Genomic DNA, 15,390 nt, shown 5'->3' on the forward strand with positions numbered 1-15,390 from the left:
CTTGATGGTGAACTCGCTCAAGCGTGGGAGCTAACAACGCTGGATATTGTTTGTCGAGCAGATGCCCCAGAAGAGCAAAGTGAAGATGATGTCATCCCACAGCATGAAGATACACGCTCAAAAGAAATGGTACTGCCAACTCTCTTTTGTCCCTCTTGCAATTGCTCATGGAATAATTTTTTCTCTTTTAGAACGCTTCTACAATTCAGGATGAGACGTTGTTTGAAAATAATGCCTCTTCAGGTTTGTTCTTGTCAGCTCCAAATATTAAACGCAGGAAAACTCCTCATTTAATAGTGTTCTTAAAAGATGGATATTTTATTCCCCACTCAGATCCTCCTCCTTTTGACACTGACATATTCAGCAAGTCACATATCGGCAGAGTTTCCGTTCCAGACGTAGTCGTAAGTTAATTTGCACTTTTCTAAGTTTTGCTTGTTCGAGAAATGTCATTTAGGTTTTGTTATATTTTTTTAGGGTGCCGTGGGTAAGGAGGTGATCGATTCTGATGAGGCGTTGACAGGTATGATGTGATGAAATTGACATCCATGAAGCTTCTTGACATGCCATGTGATGATAATCCAGTAGAGGGCAGTGTTTCCACCACTGCTGATACAAACTTTCCTAAAAAAAAAGTCAAACTGAAACCCTTACAAAAATCTTAAAGATATGTCCATAATCTTTCTGCCTGAAAAACAAGATTAAATCATCTAACATTTGCATTTCAGAAACCGATGAACAGAGCGGTGGCGTAATGGCTGCGAGAAATCGTTGTCACATCAGTGTGACACGGGAGGAAATGGTATTTTGCATCACACTGAATTTCCACATCACTTGCGTACATATCTGCCGTGTTTTTTTTGTTTCACTCATAACAACCATGGATGGGTCTTTTTTTTTTTTTTTGCAGAGGGCCAAACCAACATGCTAACCTCGACTTGGGTTTATCATTTAGAAAACATGATTAAAAATGGGAAACACAATTTTTTAAATATTACTACAACCGGACATTTGTTGCATGTCTTGCACTGTTCAAAACCACATCTAAGAACTATTTAATATTTATTATAGGTCCCGAATGAACCCCTGCTTCATTTGGATTCTCCTATTGAGCAAGTAATTGGTAAGTTATGTGAAATATTAATGGCACAATATATTAAATTTACTGTATGGACAGCAAAAACAGGACTCTTCTTGATGGGAATGTTTTTTTTTTCTTTCATATTTTGATCAAGATGAATATTTACCATAAGTTCACGCTAACGTTTACATCCAATAATTAAAAACTGTCTTGACAGCTCTATCGTTTGACACGGAGGAAGGATACCACACACATCTCTCTCCAGATGAGGTAGTTAATATTCTATGAATGAAACCATCTTGAGTCATAAGCATACACTGATGCTCCTACTTTTCAGAACGATGTTGAGGAGGTGATCTGTCTTATCCAAGACATGTGTTTGACAGATGCTCACAACAAGAAAGTTCATGAGGCCGCCATGCTCGGTAATAATAGATTTTTTATGAAGAGAAACAATGGCTACATGATTAACATAGATCCTCACATGGTTTGTAAAATGTGATGCTAACAATTTCCTGTTGTAGACCAGGAAGAGGAGGACCTGGAGAATAGGGTTGATAAGGTAAGATGAATTGTTGGAATTCTCAGATTGATTTGTTTTCAATGATAATCAATTATCATAATTTAAGTTTGTCCCATACCTCTGTGGTGAAAACACAATGTGATTATTTTTCCAAGGATTCTAGTGATGCGGGAAATGCTGGTCCATTTTCCCCTGATGACAGCGCTGGTAAGTGTAGAGAAAATTGTGTTTTAAAATAAGTGGTTTTCGTCAGTGATCATGATGTGATTTTTTTTTTTTTTTTTAGGTGATGTCTTGTCAGACCCAATTCAGTTGCCTGTGGTCGTCAAGGATGAGACAGAGGAGTGAGAGCCAATACATTTTGTTCTTGACGTTTTCTCTGTGTTTGGTGTTTGAGAGTAGCACAAATGTTATTAGTAAATATTTTGGTTTGCACTTTCCTTTTTAGTTAATGGGCATTGAAAATAAGACTGTTGGTTACAAAACTGGTTTATTACAGTGTGCACAAAAAATAACTATAGTAAATAAAAATAAAGGCCGAGAGTTCAACATACATTTTTATATGTACTGTACAATTATTCACAGTTCCTCCTGATTGATACATATATTTTGTTCATTGATTTGGCTCATGATTTAAAAAAATAATAATTTTCACATGCATACACACCAAATATGATGGTTGAATTTTGGAGGAGCTATGCGAGGTTTCAGTAACACAACACAAACTATTACAGGACGTATTCTGATTGTTTCTTTTTTTTTTTTATTAAAATGCTGGTGACTTTAAAGAGATAAATAATACTTTGAAGAAGTCAGTTATGTTCATAAAGAAATGTTCTTAAAATGTTATTTTGCTTAACATTGTGGGGTCATCTCAAGTGTTCACAGTGGCTTAGTGTCAGATGGCTGACTGAAGCAAATTGACATTAGTTCCTGGAATGAGGTTCTCGTCATTCCCTTCAATCAGATGGTCCCACTGATTAAAGTTCTTTTTTGAACCTTGGAGGAAAAAAAAAAACAATTTCAGACACTATTCACATTTGAATTAACAGGTTTTGGTTAAGATTAGTTTTACCCAGGTGCCGTTGCAGAAATGCGAGCGATGCTTTGTTTGAGAGGTCGATTCCAATTGCTGGGTCGATGTCCCCTCTGAGCTTCATCAACTTGCCGATCACGTTTCCTGCCAGAAAGGTGAAGTCTGGGAAAGACTGGTGTACTGACCCTCTGAAGGAACAAAGGCAGCAAAATCCATCAGGAAAGAAATCACCGCTAACAGTGTTGTTTTCTACTCATGCTTACCTGATGGTCATCATTTTTCTCTCTACGTCCGACGAGTCCAACTTTTTGATACGCTTAATGTTCGCTGGCCAGTGGAACCTCTCAGAGTTGATAAAAAAGATGGGCTGATTCACTTGGGGGAAGATTTCATCTTTTAACGGGAACATCCAGGCATCCAGCGCGACAGCACACCTAAAAAGGTAGATCAAGGTAGAAGAGCGTTATCAAGGATGCAAAAAGATTATTTTTAACATGATTTCAACAAACTCATTGTGGTTATTGATATTTGGGGCAGGTATGATGCAGTTGGAAGAAGCATGGAGAGAAGATTATGGGCCTCTCACCAAATGTCAGCTGTGATAGGATCCAACTTATGGCTTTTTTGAAGGTAAGTAATATAGCAAATTAAAAGATGTGAGGAACTACACTTACTTGAATTTTGCCTCTCTGGCTAGAGCTTCTATGACGGTCGCTCCCCCAAAGGAATGGCCCATTATAGCTACTCTGCCAAGATCCATTGAGTTCTGCGGGATTTTAATACAAGGTATCACACAAATCAATTATGCAAAGCAATTATGATTTAAAATATACAGTATTCCCATAGAAACCATTGAAATTGACCCCTAAAACTATTAACGTCAATTAAATCCATGTTACATAAAACATTGCGGTGGCTTAACTTTTAATTGACACAGAAAAGGTAACATTCATGTGTAGCCAACAAAAAAAGTCCTTGACCTAAGCTTAATGAAGATGCTAATAATTAAAAAAAAAATAAGTTACCTCCAAGGTCTTCCAGTCAAATTGTGTATGCAAAACATTTTCCATCGGAATCCCTGAGTTTATGTCTGCAAGTTTCTGAAGTGCACGGATGCATTCATCAGCCCTCTGTTGTACCTGGAAAAGACAGAAGGTCCTTACACCTTACTAATCAAAAACAACTTTGTATATTATACCGCTCCAGATGTCTGAGCATACTTGCTGATATCTGAGGGGGAATTCTTGCTCCCCTTGTTGCAGACTCCTGTAGTACATCCACTCCCTCACCATGGTGTCTGTGAGGGAAGTTTTCAAGGAAATTTCATTGGTTGTCTCCATTTTGCACTTTTGTTGTAAGGTATATGTGGCTGAGGCAGATTGGTCTCTGCGGGAGAGAGAGGAACATGTTTTTTTTTTCTTGACAAACTTCACTATAATCCAAAAAGTAACATTTGAGTGCTTGGTCACATGGTCCTCCAACTGATCAAAATCACATGTGTGCATAAGACAGACCAAATGTGGGCTGCAAATGTGCACCCAAGATTAGATTTCCTAAAATTGTCCCATTACACAACACAATTAAAATAGAAAGCATATTGCTGACTCATGATATTGAAGAAGTTTCAATCCACATGGTTCGTTTGTAAATTTCCTGTATGCATGTTCACTATCAGGATCACCGGAAAGAGGGATGTTAAAAAAAAAAAAAAAGATAATCATGCTGTAAATTTGCACTACTTGAGTTAACTATTTTTGGTCAGAGTTGTGGACAGTGATAAGTTAAATGTATAGTGTACACATACCTGTGTTCCACAGCGGCCACAATGAAGCCTTGAGAGGCTAGTTCTGTACATATACAAGAATACAAAGTCCTAAAAAAAACGGGGAAGAAAAAAAACAACTCAGATCATTCCTAAAAAAAATTAAATGTGTCAAATTCCAATAAGGATAGTACCTGAAGGCCCCCAAACCATGTGAGAAGATAACTACTGGGCATTTTTCATTTGCGCTAAATGGAGCGTCTAAGTAGGCTGGAATCTTAAATGACCCTGGAAAAAAAAGTTTGACAAATAAATCATGTTCTTCCATGGCCAATCTCAAGGTTTAAAATTTTTAAAACATAACGTTTTCTTCCTCAATAAATGTATTTTAAAGACAAAGTGTAATAGTGAATGGGCCTAAATTTGCTATATGTAATGATGAATTACCAAAGAGGTAGTTGAATATTCTTTCACCAAAAGTCCTGTTGATTTTCATAAAGTCTGCCAGTCCGTTAAAGTACTCTCTGCTCGGAATCCAGTTTGGCAACTCTGATTTGTCCGTCTTCTGACAAGGATAGTAAAGGCGGAAGAAGCTGCCCTGTTGGCAACACAAATGCAAAAATATATTACCATAAAAATAATCACACTGGCTGTTCTTCCTCATCTTGAACTTTACCTGCACTGTGTGATCCATCATAAAGTCAGTACATCCTGCAGCATTTGGGCCCTTGGGTGGAGGGATTTCCAGGTTGTTACAGAACACATTTCCCATATCTGATTTGTTTAATTTTACACCTCTTCTGAACTGTGGACAAAATTAGGACATGGATTGTGTCAAGTTAAAAGGATATACGTATTTTATATGCAAGAAACAAGTATTGCTACATGAAACAAGTGATGACATGTTTAGGAATTTGATGAAATTTCTTTGGCGATCATAAGTTTGAAACTCCCAATAAACAACCAACAAAGATTTGTGATCTTACATTAAATGTGACATAAAAGTTTATAAATCCACGTAGCTTTGTAAGCGGAGACATGATTGATACCGTTACAACTAAACTGGATATACGAACTACAATGAAGGATATACTCAAGTAAAGTTTGAATTTAGAATAAATAGAGGGAAATACTGTCTTTTAAAAAAAAAAAAACGAGACACTAACGCTTGGTTAACGCAGGGACAACAAAAATGACAGCTTACCTGGCGAGGTAAATCCTGATCGAATACTACTGAGCAAAGTTTCGACAGTCCATGTCGCAACATTCAAATGACTTTGTCCAGTTCGAAGTGTGAGTCACGAGGGAGTGGTTTTGACAGGTTCGAATCCCCTAACCCACGACTCCAGCATCGGAAGCCTTCCAATAAAATTATAAATCCTTCGGAACTCGTACTACCCGCAACGTTATAAACATAGTGTACGATTCGAATTATGAACGTCTCTATACAGTTAGACCCATTTAGCCCGTCTAAATAAATATGACATTGTTCACATCCGTAGATTCATACTAAAATACATTCCAGCGTAAACAATACACGAGCGTAACGTAACTCCACTAAATACCGGAAGTATGACTGTAATACTGTAAGCCTGCATTCTTCCGGCAGGCGATAGGTAGCGCTATTCTCTTTGGCGTTTGTATACATTTGCACAATTAAGCTAACGAAGAAGAAGATGGTTCAAGGCTGAAATATTACCCATACAGTTTTACTTCCTATGCTCATGGTGTACTTATTGGTTCAAAAATGAAATTGGTAAGTAATAAGTATTGTTTGTTTGATAAAGTGACTGAATAGAGTAGAATTACTGGGATGTCGTACCAAGTGTTGTTAGCGTAGCACCTAGAAGCCACAACATTCATGTTTGGAGCTCTGAAGATGCAATGTTAATATGCTACCGCTCTACAGACTTGTTTTCTGGGTAATTGATTTTTTTTCCTTCCGATTTGTTTCTATTAGTATTGTCTGTCTGGTCATCCTACACTACCCTGCAATGTACTCAAATTCAAATCGACCACTATCATGCTGGATTGTGGACTGGACACCACGTCTGTCCTCCACTTCTTGCCTCTTCCTCTTGTGCATAGGTGAGTAATAATGTCAGGCTATTGTTTTTTTGTTGATTATATCAGCCACTGATTTTGTGATAGTTAACATTTTAAATAACAGTAGTACAATATACTATTTTCGACTTCCAGCCAAAGACTCTCAAAGCTACCGGGTTGGAGTGCTAAAGATGGAACAATAAACTTGGAAAAGGTACGGGATGTTTTTGGTGCATTCTGACTGTTTGTCTTACTTTTGTGCTGTCAGACTATTTGTGGACTGTAAAATGACTCTCTCACATATTGATATTCCCAGGAGCTGAAAGAATGTGCCGGCAGAGTGTTTGTGGACTCACAGCCGGAGTTCTGTCTCCCTGAGGTAATGCATTAGAAATTGTTTGTATGCAAACTTTAATGTTTTTTTTAGCAGGTGAGGTCCTGCTCCATATTAAATGCTAATAGGGGATGTAAATGAGCTTGATTTATGATCCCCCCCTCCTCCTCCCGCTAAATAAATAACAGAGGGAACTGCTGGACCTATCAACCATCGACGTCATCCTGATCTCCAACTACCACTGTATGATGGCCCTGCCCTACATCACAGAAAACACAGGCTTCACTGGCACAGTGTATGCCACAGAGCCCACCCTGCAGATAGGAAGGTAAAAAAGACATTATATTACTCTATATATATATTTCTGAGGTTTAAATTGCTTCTGTAAATATAAATTCTAGTTGTTTGTGTTTTAAAGTAATATTTTCTTTTTATTTGTTTAGACTGCTAATGGAAGAGCTAGTGAAGTTCATGGAAAGAGTTCCCAAGGCTCAGTCTGCCACCTCCTGGAAGAAAAAGGAAATACAAAGGTATCTTAACCATGCAGTGTGCTTCTTTTCCTTCCTTCAGGCATTTGCTTTGTGTTCTCCAAAAAAAATCAAATTGCTGGTATTCATTTTTATGCATACTCATATACGTGAAGTTCAATTTGAATTTTATTTACAAGGTTGCTTCCTGGTCCACTAAAGGATGCAGTTGATGTTTGGACGTGGAAACGAAGCTACGGTATGCAGGAGGTCAACTCTGCCCTCAGCAAAGTGCAGCTTGTGGGTTATTCACAGAAAGTGGTAGGAAGCTGTTTTCATTTCTGTCATCCAAGCCTGCGTTACACATACTCATGCACTTTTTTTTTTCCTCTTCAGGAGTTGTTTGGGGCTGTACAAATCTCCCCATTAAGCTCTGGCTACTCATTGGGCAGCTCCAATTGGATCATCCAGTCCCATCATGAGAAAGTGTCCTACGTGTCCGGCTCGTCCCTCCTCACCACGCACCCACAGGTAGGCAGTAAACCATTCCGCTGTGGTCGGAAGCTAAGTAGTCTTTCTTCTTCCTCAGCCGATGGACCAAAGTTCCCTGAAGAACAGTGACGTTCTCATTCTGACAGGCCTCACCCAGATGCCCACTGCCAACCCTGACGGCATGCTGGGAGAATTCTGCAGCAATTTAGGTTGGCTAAAATGTGCCGACTAGCTACTTTGTGGCACAGCAAAGATGCATCTTGGGACGATTTAATTATTTGTCACGTGTGCTTTACAGCCATGACCATTCGCGCTGGTGGCAATGTGCTTGTGCCGTGTTATTCTTCTGGGGTGATTTATGACCTCCTCGAGTGTCTGTACCAGTTCATCGACAGTGCCAACCTGGGTACCACCCCCTTCTACTTTATCTCCCCTGTCGCCAACAGCTCCCTGGAGTTCTCTCAAATCTTTGCCGAGTGGTGAGAACATTGACAGTTTTGTTTTATGCACCTAGCACATAGGCTCACTTTGATTTTTTTTCTTATAATTTTAGGCTCTGTCACAACAAGCAGTCTAAAGTGTATCTTCCGGAGCCCCCGTTCCCCCATGCAGAGGTACACCCTTGCATAACAATAATGACATATGTTGTGAAGAAAAATGGCACTTGTGTGGTTTCCAGTTGATCCAGAGCAACAAGCTGAAACACTACCCCAGCATTCACGGTGACTTCAGCAGTGACTTCCGGCAACCCTGCGTGGTATTCACCGGCCATCCCTCCCTGCGCTTCGGTGATGTGGTCCACTTCATGGAGCTGTGGGGCAAATCCAGCTTGAACACCATCATCTTCACCGGTGACGAGCAAAATTTGCAAACATAGCAGTACTGCTTTTAAGAGTACTCAAAGATAAGGTTGTCGTTCGTTTGTGCCGACAGAACCTGACTTCTCCTACTTGGATGCTTTGGCCCCCTACCAGCCATTGGCCATGAAATGTGTTTACTGTCCCATTGACACGCGTCTTAACTTCCACCAAGTTTCAAAGCTGCTCAAGGAGGTCCAGGTAAGACATTGCAACACCATAGTGAGGTTTTACAAATTCTGTTCAGTTTAAAAAAATGTATATGCACAGATTTCTGCAACATCAGACAGACTTGATCACAAAATAATATTGGGTTGTCTTAAAATAAACAAAACCGTCCAACACAAACCCTCAACAGTTTCCAAAAAACAACACCTCATCACTATTGTGTAATATACCTCAATTGCTGTTAAAGAAAATACCCAAACACTTGTCATATAGCCTATTAAAAGTTTTAATGACACAGGAAAAAAAAAAATGCTCCTACCTTTACTGGCCTGTTGGCTAACAACACTCTCCCCGTAGCCCGTCCACGTGGTATGTCCTGAGCAGTACACTCAGCCTCCAATGACCCAGTCGCATCGGTCCGATCTGATGCTGGAGCTGCAACCCCCTCCCATGGCCTACAGGCGCTGCTCCGTCCTCAGCCTGCCCTTCAGGCGACGTTATGAGCGCGTCTATATTCTACCTGAGGTGAGACGCACTAGTCGTGAGGCATCAGCTAGTATTTATTTAACTGGTGCTAAGCACAAGTCAAGAGCGGGCAATTTTAAAATATTCACATATCTTGCCTTTTTTCCCTAGCTGGCTAACTCGCTGGTGCCCGCCGAGGTCAAACCTGGCATCTCCGTGGCAACCGTCTCAGCCATGTTGCATTCAAAAGACAACAAGCACACACTGTTGGTAAGTCCACCATTACAAAGTGTTCACTCTCAACGCCTTTTTTTGTTTTTGCACAAAAGATAAGAAAGCAGATGCAAGGCATGTCAATATTGGAACTTTTATTGCAACTGCAATACAGGTTATTTGCCCATTTTTGTATTACCAGTCAGTTCCAAAGCCTCCTCCAGCGCCCCCTACCAAGAAGAGGAAACGAGTGATGGAGGAGCCCCCAGCGGGTCAAGCGCCCAAACCCCTGCTCACAGGAGCCGTACCTCTGGAAGCCTTCCTTGCAACTTTGCAAAAGGTTGGATTTATTATCTTTCACTTCATTTGGAGTAGGAATGTTACAAAGGAGTGTTGTGGCCAAAGTAAAAATAAAATTAAATACCCTGTTAATAAAAGTATAATTATGTGGGAATAAACTTGTTTAAGAAATTATTTTTAAAATACTTAAGGTTGAGAGGAATGTGGAATGTTTTGGACATGGCAAAAATTTAATTTAATAACACATCCAGTTATATATACCGTAATTTCTGGACTATAAGCCGCACCCGACTATAAGCCGCACCAGCTAAAATTCAGGGATATTTTAGTTTTTTTCTTACATAAGCCGCACCGGACTATAAGCCGCACGTGCACATGAGTTTTTTTACAAAGAAAGACAGTACACAGAAAGCCGTAAAAATCCATAAATATACCGCGCCGCCATTTAAGCCTCAGGGTTCAAAGTAACCTTCTGAATAAAATGCATTAAAAGTTCACATTCATTACAACTTGTTTTTGGTGAGGACAATGTCAGAAGAATGAAAAAGGGTTTAGAGCCTTTTGACGCAGGTCACCTAGCGTGTATTCCTACTAAAGCTCATAATAGTCACAAGCAACACAGCCAGAATAAGCAGCGGCCATAGTAGTGTTTCAAAATAGTATTTTTGTTGTTGTTTTGTTCTTCAAGATACCGCACAACAGTGGTCCACAGCCTTTTTGCGAGTGTATAAAAGTGATCAAGTCATCACAAAAATCATGAAAAAAATCGTATATAAGCCGCACCTGACTATAAGCCGCAGGGTTCAAAATTTTGGAAAAAAGTCGCGGCTTATAGTCCGGAAATTACGGTACTAAGTTGAATTGTGCACTTTTACAGCATGGCATCACAGAGGTCAAAGTGGAGGAGACGGCAGACGGACACATCCTGCACTTGCAGGCGGAGGACACGCTAATTCAGCTGGAAGAGGACGGCACACACATTGTGTGCGACAACAACGAGCCCCTGCGCACGACACTGCGAGACCTGGTGCTGCGCTTCTTGCAGAAAATCTGAAAGGTTCCACTAAATTTATACTGTCTTTGCTGTAAAGACCATAGATTTTGGTATAATAGTATTTTGTAAATAAGAACTTTTTAGATAACCTTGTGTATTGATTTGATGCATTACTTGCTCAAAAAAGGGAATAGAATTATGTCACTTAATATTTTAATGATGACTCAGCTAAAATACATTTGATCATGATATAAATGTACACTATATTACAATGTACCACTGACGAGTAATTCAAGTGTTGGGCAGCAGATAAGCTTTAGTGAGTGATTGTCCAATCTTCCAAGCTTTTAGCTTACACACTTCAACTGCAAAAATAGCACAAGTGATTCATCTGCAAGACCCAAAATTGGTGTTGGTTATTTGTTGCGTTTCAGCGGGTCTTTACTTAAAAAATAGACGGTGTCCATTTTGCGTGGAGGAAACAAAACAGTTGTTGCGCCACGTAGACATTGTCGCAAGCGGTACATTGTAAAATCATTTTGGCAATATTCATTTAATTCAATAAGTAACAATTCAAGACAGAATTGCCCCTTCTTTATACAAACCTATACGGATGTTTTCTAGTGTGATGTCATTGCGGTCTGGTCCAACATGAACAATATTGTCAAGTCATCCTGAGGAAGTCCAGGTTTTAAGTATTAAAGCTACAGTGACAAAGGTAAAAAAAAAAAAAAGTCTTACTCAGGATGCTGTGATGAGACATTCAACATTTCATGTGGACTCTAACTTATTTAAAAGATTCCATGTCACGTAAGGGAACCTCAGACCGTAATCGAATCACATCTATTGTCAGTCAGAAGAGTCAATTTTGTCTTTAGTGTGCAACACGTAAGATTCAACCAAGTAAATGTGTCCTCTCTTTTTAAGCATGTTTAAGTTCATCTTCTACTTGGAGTCTTTCTCATCATCCAGTAGTGCAGACTGGTGCCCCAACTTCTTTAGCTCCTCCACCAGATCGCCATTCTGGTGCATCTGGAGAAGGATGTCACAGCCTCCCACAAACTCTCCATTGAAGTAGACCTGAGGGATCGTTGGCCAGTTGGAGAACGCTTTGATTCCTGTTGGCCACAAAAAGACATCGGTTTAAATTTCCAATAGATGTCAACAACATATGTTGGAGCAGTGACATGATCGTACACAAATTGAAGACTCCTGAAACAACTACATGTATTTTGCACGTCCGATTCAGAGCACCACACCCGATGGTGCTTCTGCAAAATGCTGATAAGTCACAGACGAGATTGACGTTTGGCCCGTTTAGCCCGGAGCGTTGATGACGTCACAACCGACTCCGGACGTCGACGCTGTAGTATTTACAGTGTAACCGGAAACTACGACGATTAAATTAAATAACGATGAGTCATTCACAGTCGAACAAAACAAACTGTAAAAATAATTTCACTTGTTGCTGTTATCTAAATGTGCTGACCTTCTCGAAGCTGCTCGTCCGCCAACACGTTGTACGCAGCGTAGTCGTCCACTCCGTGCATCCGCAGAATCTGGACCACGGCGTTACTAAAACCGCACATGGGCTGTTCCGGGGTCCCCTTCATAAAAACCACCACCTTGTCCTTCTTCACCTTGTCGCCAAGGTCTTTCTGGACATTCGACGCCACGCAGAAGAGTCGCGTAGAAGCCGTCCACAGGCGTCCTTCGGCTTGTCCGGGTAGAGAGTACGCCGCTCCGAACCGCAGACACCGAGAAGTATATCTTATTAAGCTATTCATGCTTTTTATTCGCCTTTAAATTAAAATACAACGAATGACGAGGTTAATGTGGGTATTTCCCTTCCGACAACTCGAGTTCACTGAAGTAAAACTCAACCTTGTAATCGAGAGGCGGGACTACAATGTCTGTTGTTCATTGGTTGGAGGATACGTCGATCCTACTTGTTACGAAAATATATTATAAAAAAAAAAAGCTTGGAACGAGAAACAAAGATTAAATAAAGTAGCTATATTAAAAACAAGCAAAAAAAAAATCAGTCACTCGATGTAAAGATATGATAGCAATCGTGTCAAGATAACATACAAAAACAAATGCATACAACTTCCGGGTCACCCGAGTAAGGGTGCATAAATCGTGGCTGCATTGTAAATTCAATCGTTTTCAATGTTGGACGATTATGACATTTCAAATTAAAAACGAATAATTTTATATAATGAAATTGTGCAAATAAATGATTAGAAAGGCATCATAACGTAATCCGCGAGAGACAGAAGCATACGACAGCCTGTCGTTATTTTTAAAAAATAAATATTTATGTATATACAAATATAGAAATGTAAATTTAACATTCACTAAATATGTTCTTCGTAGAACCGTATAACACTTTGTGAATAATTACAAAAGCTGCATAGAAACTTTCGGGTCACTCGCTCAAGGCGGAAGCATTTGACGGCTTCCGTCGCAAAGCAAGATGGCGACACATGATGAGAAAAGCAAGAAAACATCGAAACCCGGTACAAAAAATGGCCAGCCGCTGGTCATTGCCAAAACCCCTGCGGAAGAACAACGCCTTAAATTGGAGAGGTTGATGCGAAACCCCGATAAACCCGCTGCAATCCCGGACCGACACAAAGAATGGAACCCTCGGGCTCCGCCAGAGTTCGTCCGAGACGTGATGGGCTCCAGCGCTGGTGCGGGCAGCGGTGAATTCCACGTTTATCGCCACCTCCGACGCCGAGAGTACCAGAGACAAGACTTTCTGGAAAAGATGTCGGCGAAGCAAAGCAAGGAGCTGGCCTACTTGGATAAAGTGGAACAAAACCAACGGGAAGCCGAAGAGAGGACAGCAAAGCGTAGGAAAAAGCGAGAAAAACTCAAGCAGAAAAAGCTCGAGGCGAAGAAAGCTAAACAAGACCAAAAGGAAGGAGATGCGACAAGCAGTCCTGATAGCAGTCAAGACGAAAAGGAGAAAGAGTTGCAGAAGAAGGAGGAGGTGGAGGAAAAAGAGGCTGAAGACGACGCTGAGCTCCCGAGCTTCATCATGGGCAAGAAGTAGTCCATTGTGCGATGGCCTGGACACTCTTTTAAAACATTATTGCCCTCTTTTGGACAAACGAAGGAGAAATGTGGACCATTGGAAGAACATGACATTTTACAGCAAGTTTTGATGATGCGACCTGATTGAACGCTCCACAAGTACTCCAGTATGCTTTACTTGAGTCAAGAAATGTGTTATTTGGACTCTTAAATCGAGGCAGATTCTCTACTTTGCCCTCATTTTGTAAATGATTTAATAAACACAAATGATGACAGTTGCCAGTTTCATTCAAATGGAAAGCCATTGTATGCTTTTTGTCCTCATTGCTACTACAATTATAGCACAAGGAGTGTTCAGATCCCGAGGAAATGTTAAAATAAATTCCCACATTCCCCATTGCTTTTACTCATGTTTGATCCTATTGTGATATTTCTGCAGCCTTTCAATGTTGCTCCTTGCACATGTCAGTTGCTTGTGGACACAACAAGGTTGCAAAAATCAATACAAAGAATGAAAAGGCGTTGCTTCTGGAGGCTCAGAAGCATCACGTGCGATGTTCTTTGGATAAAATCCCTGCTTACCACGGTGGTGATGAGCTTATCTGTGCACGTTACCTTTCTTGAGGCAGGTAGAGCAAAAGGTTGGCCACCGGATGTTGTCTAAATTGGGTGAAGCGCTTCCCATTGGACACTGCTGGCCGTCACAAATGTCACATTGCAATGACTAAATCTATCCACCGTGGGATGGATGGAAACGCAATCTCGATCTCTTTGTATGTGAAGAAATTAACAATAAAGCTGACTTTGACTTTCCTTTAAGGCATACTAGGGTTAGAGTTTTAAAGTAGAGTTTAAAGTTAGGGTTTAAAACATGGGTTTAAAGCTCGCGTTGGACCCTAAACTCTCTTCGCCCCGCCCCCTACACTACTGGATTTCACCCCGTCCCCTAGGTAGTGGGCGTGATCCATTGGTTTGCTCCGCCAACCTGGGGGCGGGGCCACCTTATGTATTTACACATAAATACTTGCATTTGTTTGTATATGCGTACACATACAAAGCGAGGTTCCAATTCTAAAATAAAAGCACATTTAAGTGTATGCTCTGACCTGGGCTCGAACCAAATTTTTACCGAACGAGAGCCCGTGTCTCTAACCAGTCGGCTATTTCTGATTGGTTAGTTCTGTGCCGTATGGACTGTTTTGTACTAGTAATGTGCATTTCAGTTAAGTGAAAACGCGGCCCCTGAGGACTGGAGGTCGACACCCCTGGCCAATGTGCTAAAATATGTTCATGAAAACACTTTCTTCCAAGTCTTATCATCAATCAGGACAGTATGTATTTATTTGTGCTTTCCAGCTGCACTTATATTATACTGTAAGTTCACCTTGTATAAGAACAAAACACAGTCACCCAAAAAAACATTTGCTCGTTAAGTGCAGGTGCGTGAAAACTTTTAGCTCCTTTTGAATGTGAAAGTGGCTAAAACTTTTCACGCACCTGCACTTAACGAGGGTAACTTGGAAAACATATTGGCACGCGGCCCCGAGGACTAGAGCTTGACACCAGTGACCTTTGACCATGATATTTCCCTAATAAAGTGGCCTGTT

General features: G+C 40.5%; 4 protein-coding genes, 1 long non-coding RNA gene and 1 other non-coding gene across 6 annotated transcripts; 4 read left to right on the plus strand and 2 right to left on the minus strand.

Annotated features, from left to right (window-relative positions):
• Positions 1–3: 3 nt before the first annotated feature.
• Positions 4–405, plus strand: LOC125990165 (uncharacterized). Its single transcript, XR_007488828.2, has 3 exons — positions 4–129; positions 192–243; positions 334–405. It is a non-coding gene; the product is annotated as an uncharacterized lncRNA (long non-coding RNA).
• Positions 406–2,077: 1,672 nt separating this feature from the next.
• On the minus strand, positions 2,078–5,976 carry pla2g7 (phospholipase A2, group VII (platelet-activating factor acetylhydrolase, plasma)). The gene is made up of 11 exons (XM_049756926.2): positions 5,607–5,976; positions 5,079–5,207; positions 4,850–5,000; positions 4,597–4,690; positions 4,445–4,513; positions 3,861–4,026; positions 3,666–3,779; positions 3,315–3,406; positions 2,904–3,074; positions 2,680–2,828; positions 2,078–2,603 (listed from the first exon to the last, which is right to left on the minus strand). The coding sequence occupies exons 1-11, from the start codon at positions 5,667–5,669 to the stop codon at positions 2,503–2,505; spliced, it is 1,299 nt and encodes a 432-aa protein (XP_049612883.1). The 5' UTR covers positions 5,670–5,976; the 3' UTR covers positions 2,078–2,502.
• A 27-nt stretch (positions 5,977–6,003) lies between these two features.
• Positions 6,004–10,891, plus strand: ints9 (integrator complex subunit 9). The gene is made up of 17 exons (XM_049756896.2): positions 6,004–6,158; positions 6,363–6,490; positions 6,602–6,662; positions 6,765–6,827; positions 6,971–7,110; positions 7,226–7,312; positions 7,450–7,570; positions 7,646–7,780; positions 7,839–7,950; positions 8,040–8,220; positions 8,295–8,355; positions 8,421–8,592; positions 8,675–8,799; positions 9,124–9,291; positions 9,403–9,501; positions 9,647–9,784; positions 10,622–10,891. Exons 1-17 carry the CDS (start codon positions 6,150–6,152, stop codon positions 10,796–10,798), a joined length of 1,977 nt encoding a protein of 658 aa, XP_049612853.1. The 5' UTR covers positions 6,004–6,149; the 3' UTR covers positions 10,799–10,891.
• A 43-nt stretch (positions 10,892–10,934) lies between these two features.
• Positions 10,935–12,662, minus strand: glrx5 (glutaredoxin 5 homolog (S. cerevisiae)). Its single transcript, XM_049756959.2, has 2 exons — positions 12,228–12,662; positions 10,935–11,856 (listed from the first exon to the last, which is right to left on the minus strand). The coding sequence occupies exons 1-2, from the start codon at positions 12,523–12,525 to the stop codon at positions 11,684–11,686; spliced, it is 471 nt and encodes a 156-aa protein (XP_049612916.1). The 5' UTR covers positions 12,526–12,662; the 3' UTR covers positions 10,935–11,683.
• A 499-nt stretch (positions 12,663–13,161) lies between these two features.
• prkrip1 (PRKR interacting protein 1) lies at positions 13,162–14,596 on the plus strand. The gene has a single exon (XM_049756957.2). The coding sequence runs from the start codon at positions 13,218–13,220 to the stop codon at positions 13,800–13,802; it is 585 nt and encodes a 194-aa protein (XP_049612914.1). The 5' UTR covers positions 13,162–13,217; the 3' UTR covers positions 13,803–14,596.
• LOC125990727 (small Cajal body-specific RNA 13) lies at positions 14,214–14,492 on the plus strand. Its single transcript, XR_007489056.1, has one exon. It is a non-coding gene; the product is annotated as a small Cajal body-specific RNA 13 (non-coding RNA).
• Positions 14,597–15,390: the final 794 nt, after the last annotated feature.

This window comes from Syngnathus scovelli, chromosome 20 (genome assembly GCF_024217435.2).
Source record: "Syngnathus scovelli strain Florida chromosome 20, RoL_Ssco_1.2, whole genome shotgun sequence".
Lineage (NCBI taxonomy): Eukaryota > Metazoa > Chordata > Actinopteri > Syngnathiformes > Syngnathidae > Syngnathus > Syngnathus scovelli.

Bases quoted from the DNA above. Each gene is read 5' to 3' on its own strand.
- pla2g7 (XM_049756926.2), bottom strand. From the start codon at position 5,669: ATGTTGCGACATGGACTGTCGAAACTTTGCTCAGTAGTATTCGATCAG. The intron at 4,691-4,849 runs GTAATTCATCAT...TTTTTTTTCCAG, and splicing joins AATATTCAACTACCTCTTTG to GGTCATTTAAGATTCCAGCC. The intron at 3,407-3,665 runs GTAACTTATTTT...AAAATCCCGCAG, and splicing joins TTGACTGGAAGACCTTGGAG to AACTCAATGGATCTTGGCAG.
- glrx5 (XM_049756959.2), bottom strand. From the start codon at position 12,525: ATGAATAGCTTAATAAGATATACTTCTCGGTGTCTGCGGTTCGGAGCG. The intron at 11,857-12,227 runs GTCAGCACATTT...TGTGGCCAACAG, and splicing joins GGACGAGCAGCTTCGAGAAG to GAATCAAAGCGTTCTCCAAC.
- prkrip1 (XM_049756957.2), top strand. From the start codon at position 13,218: ATGGCGACACATGATGAGAAAAGCAAGAAAACATCGAAACCCGGTACA.
- ints9 (XM_049756896.2), top strand. The intron at 8,800-9,123 runs GTAAGACATTGC...CTCTCCCCGTAG, and splicing joins AGCTGCTCAAGGAGGTCCAG to CCCGTCCACGTGGTATGTCC. The intron at 9,502-9,646 runs GTAAGTCCACCA...TTGTATTACCAG, and splicing joins ACAACAAGCACACACTGTTG to TCAGTTCCAAAGCCTCCTCC.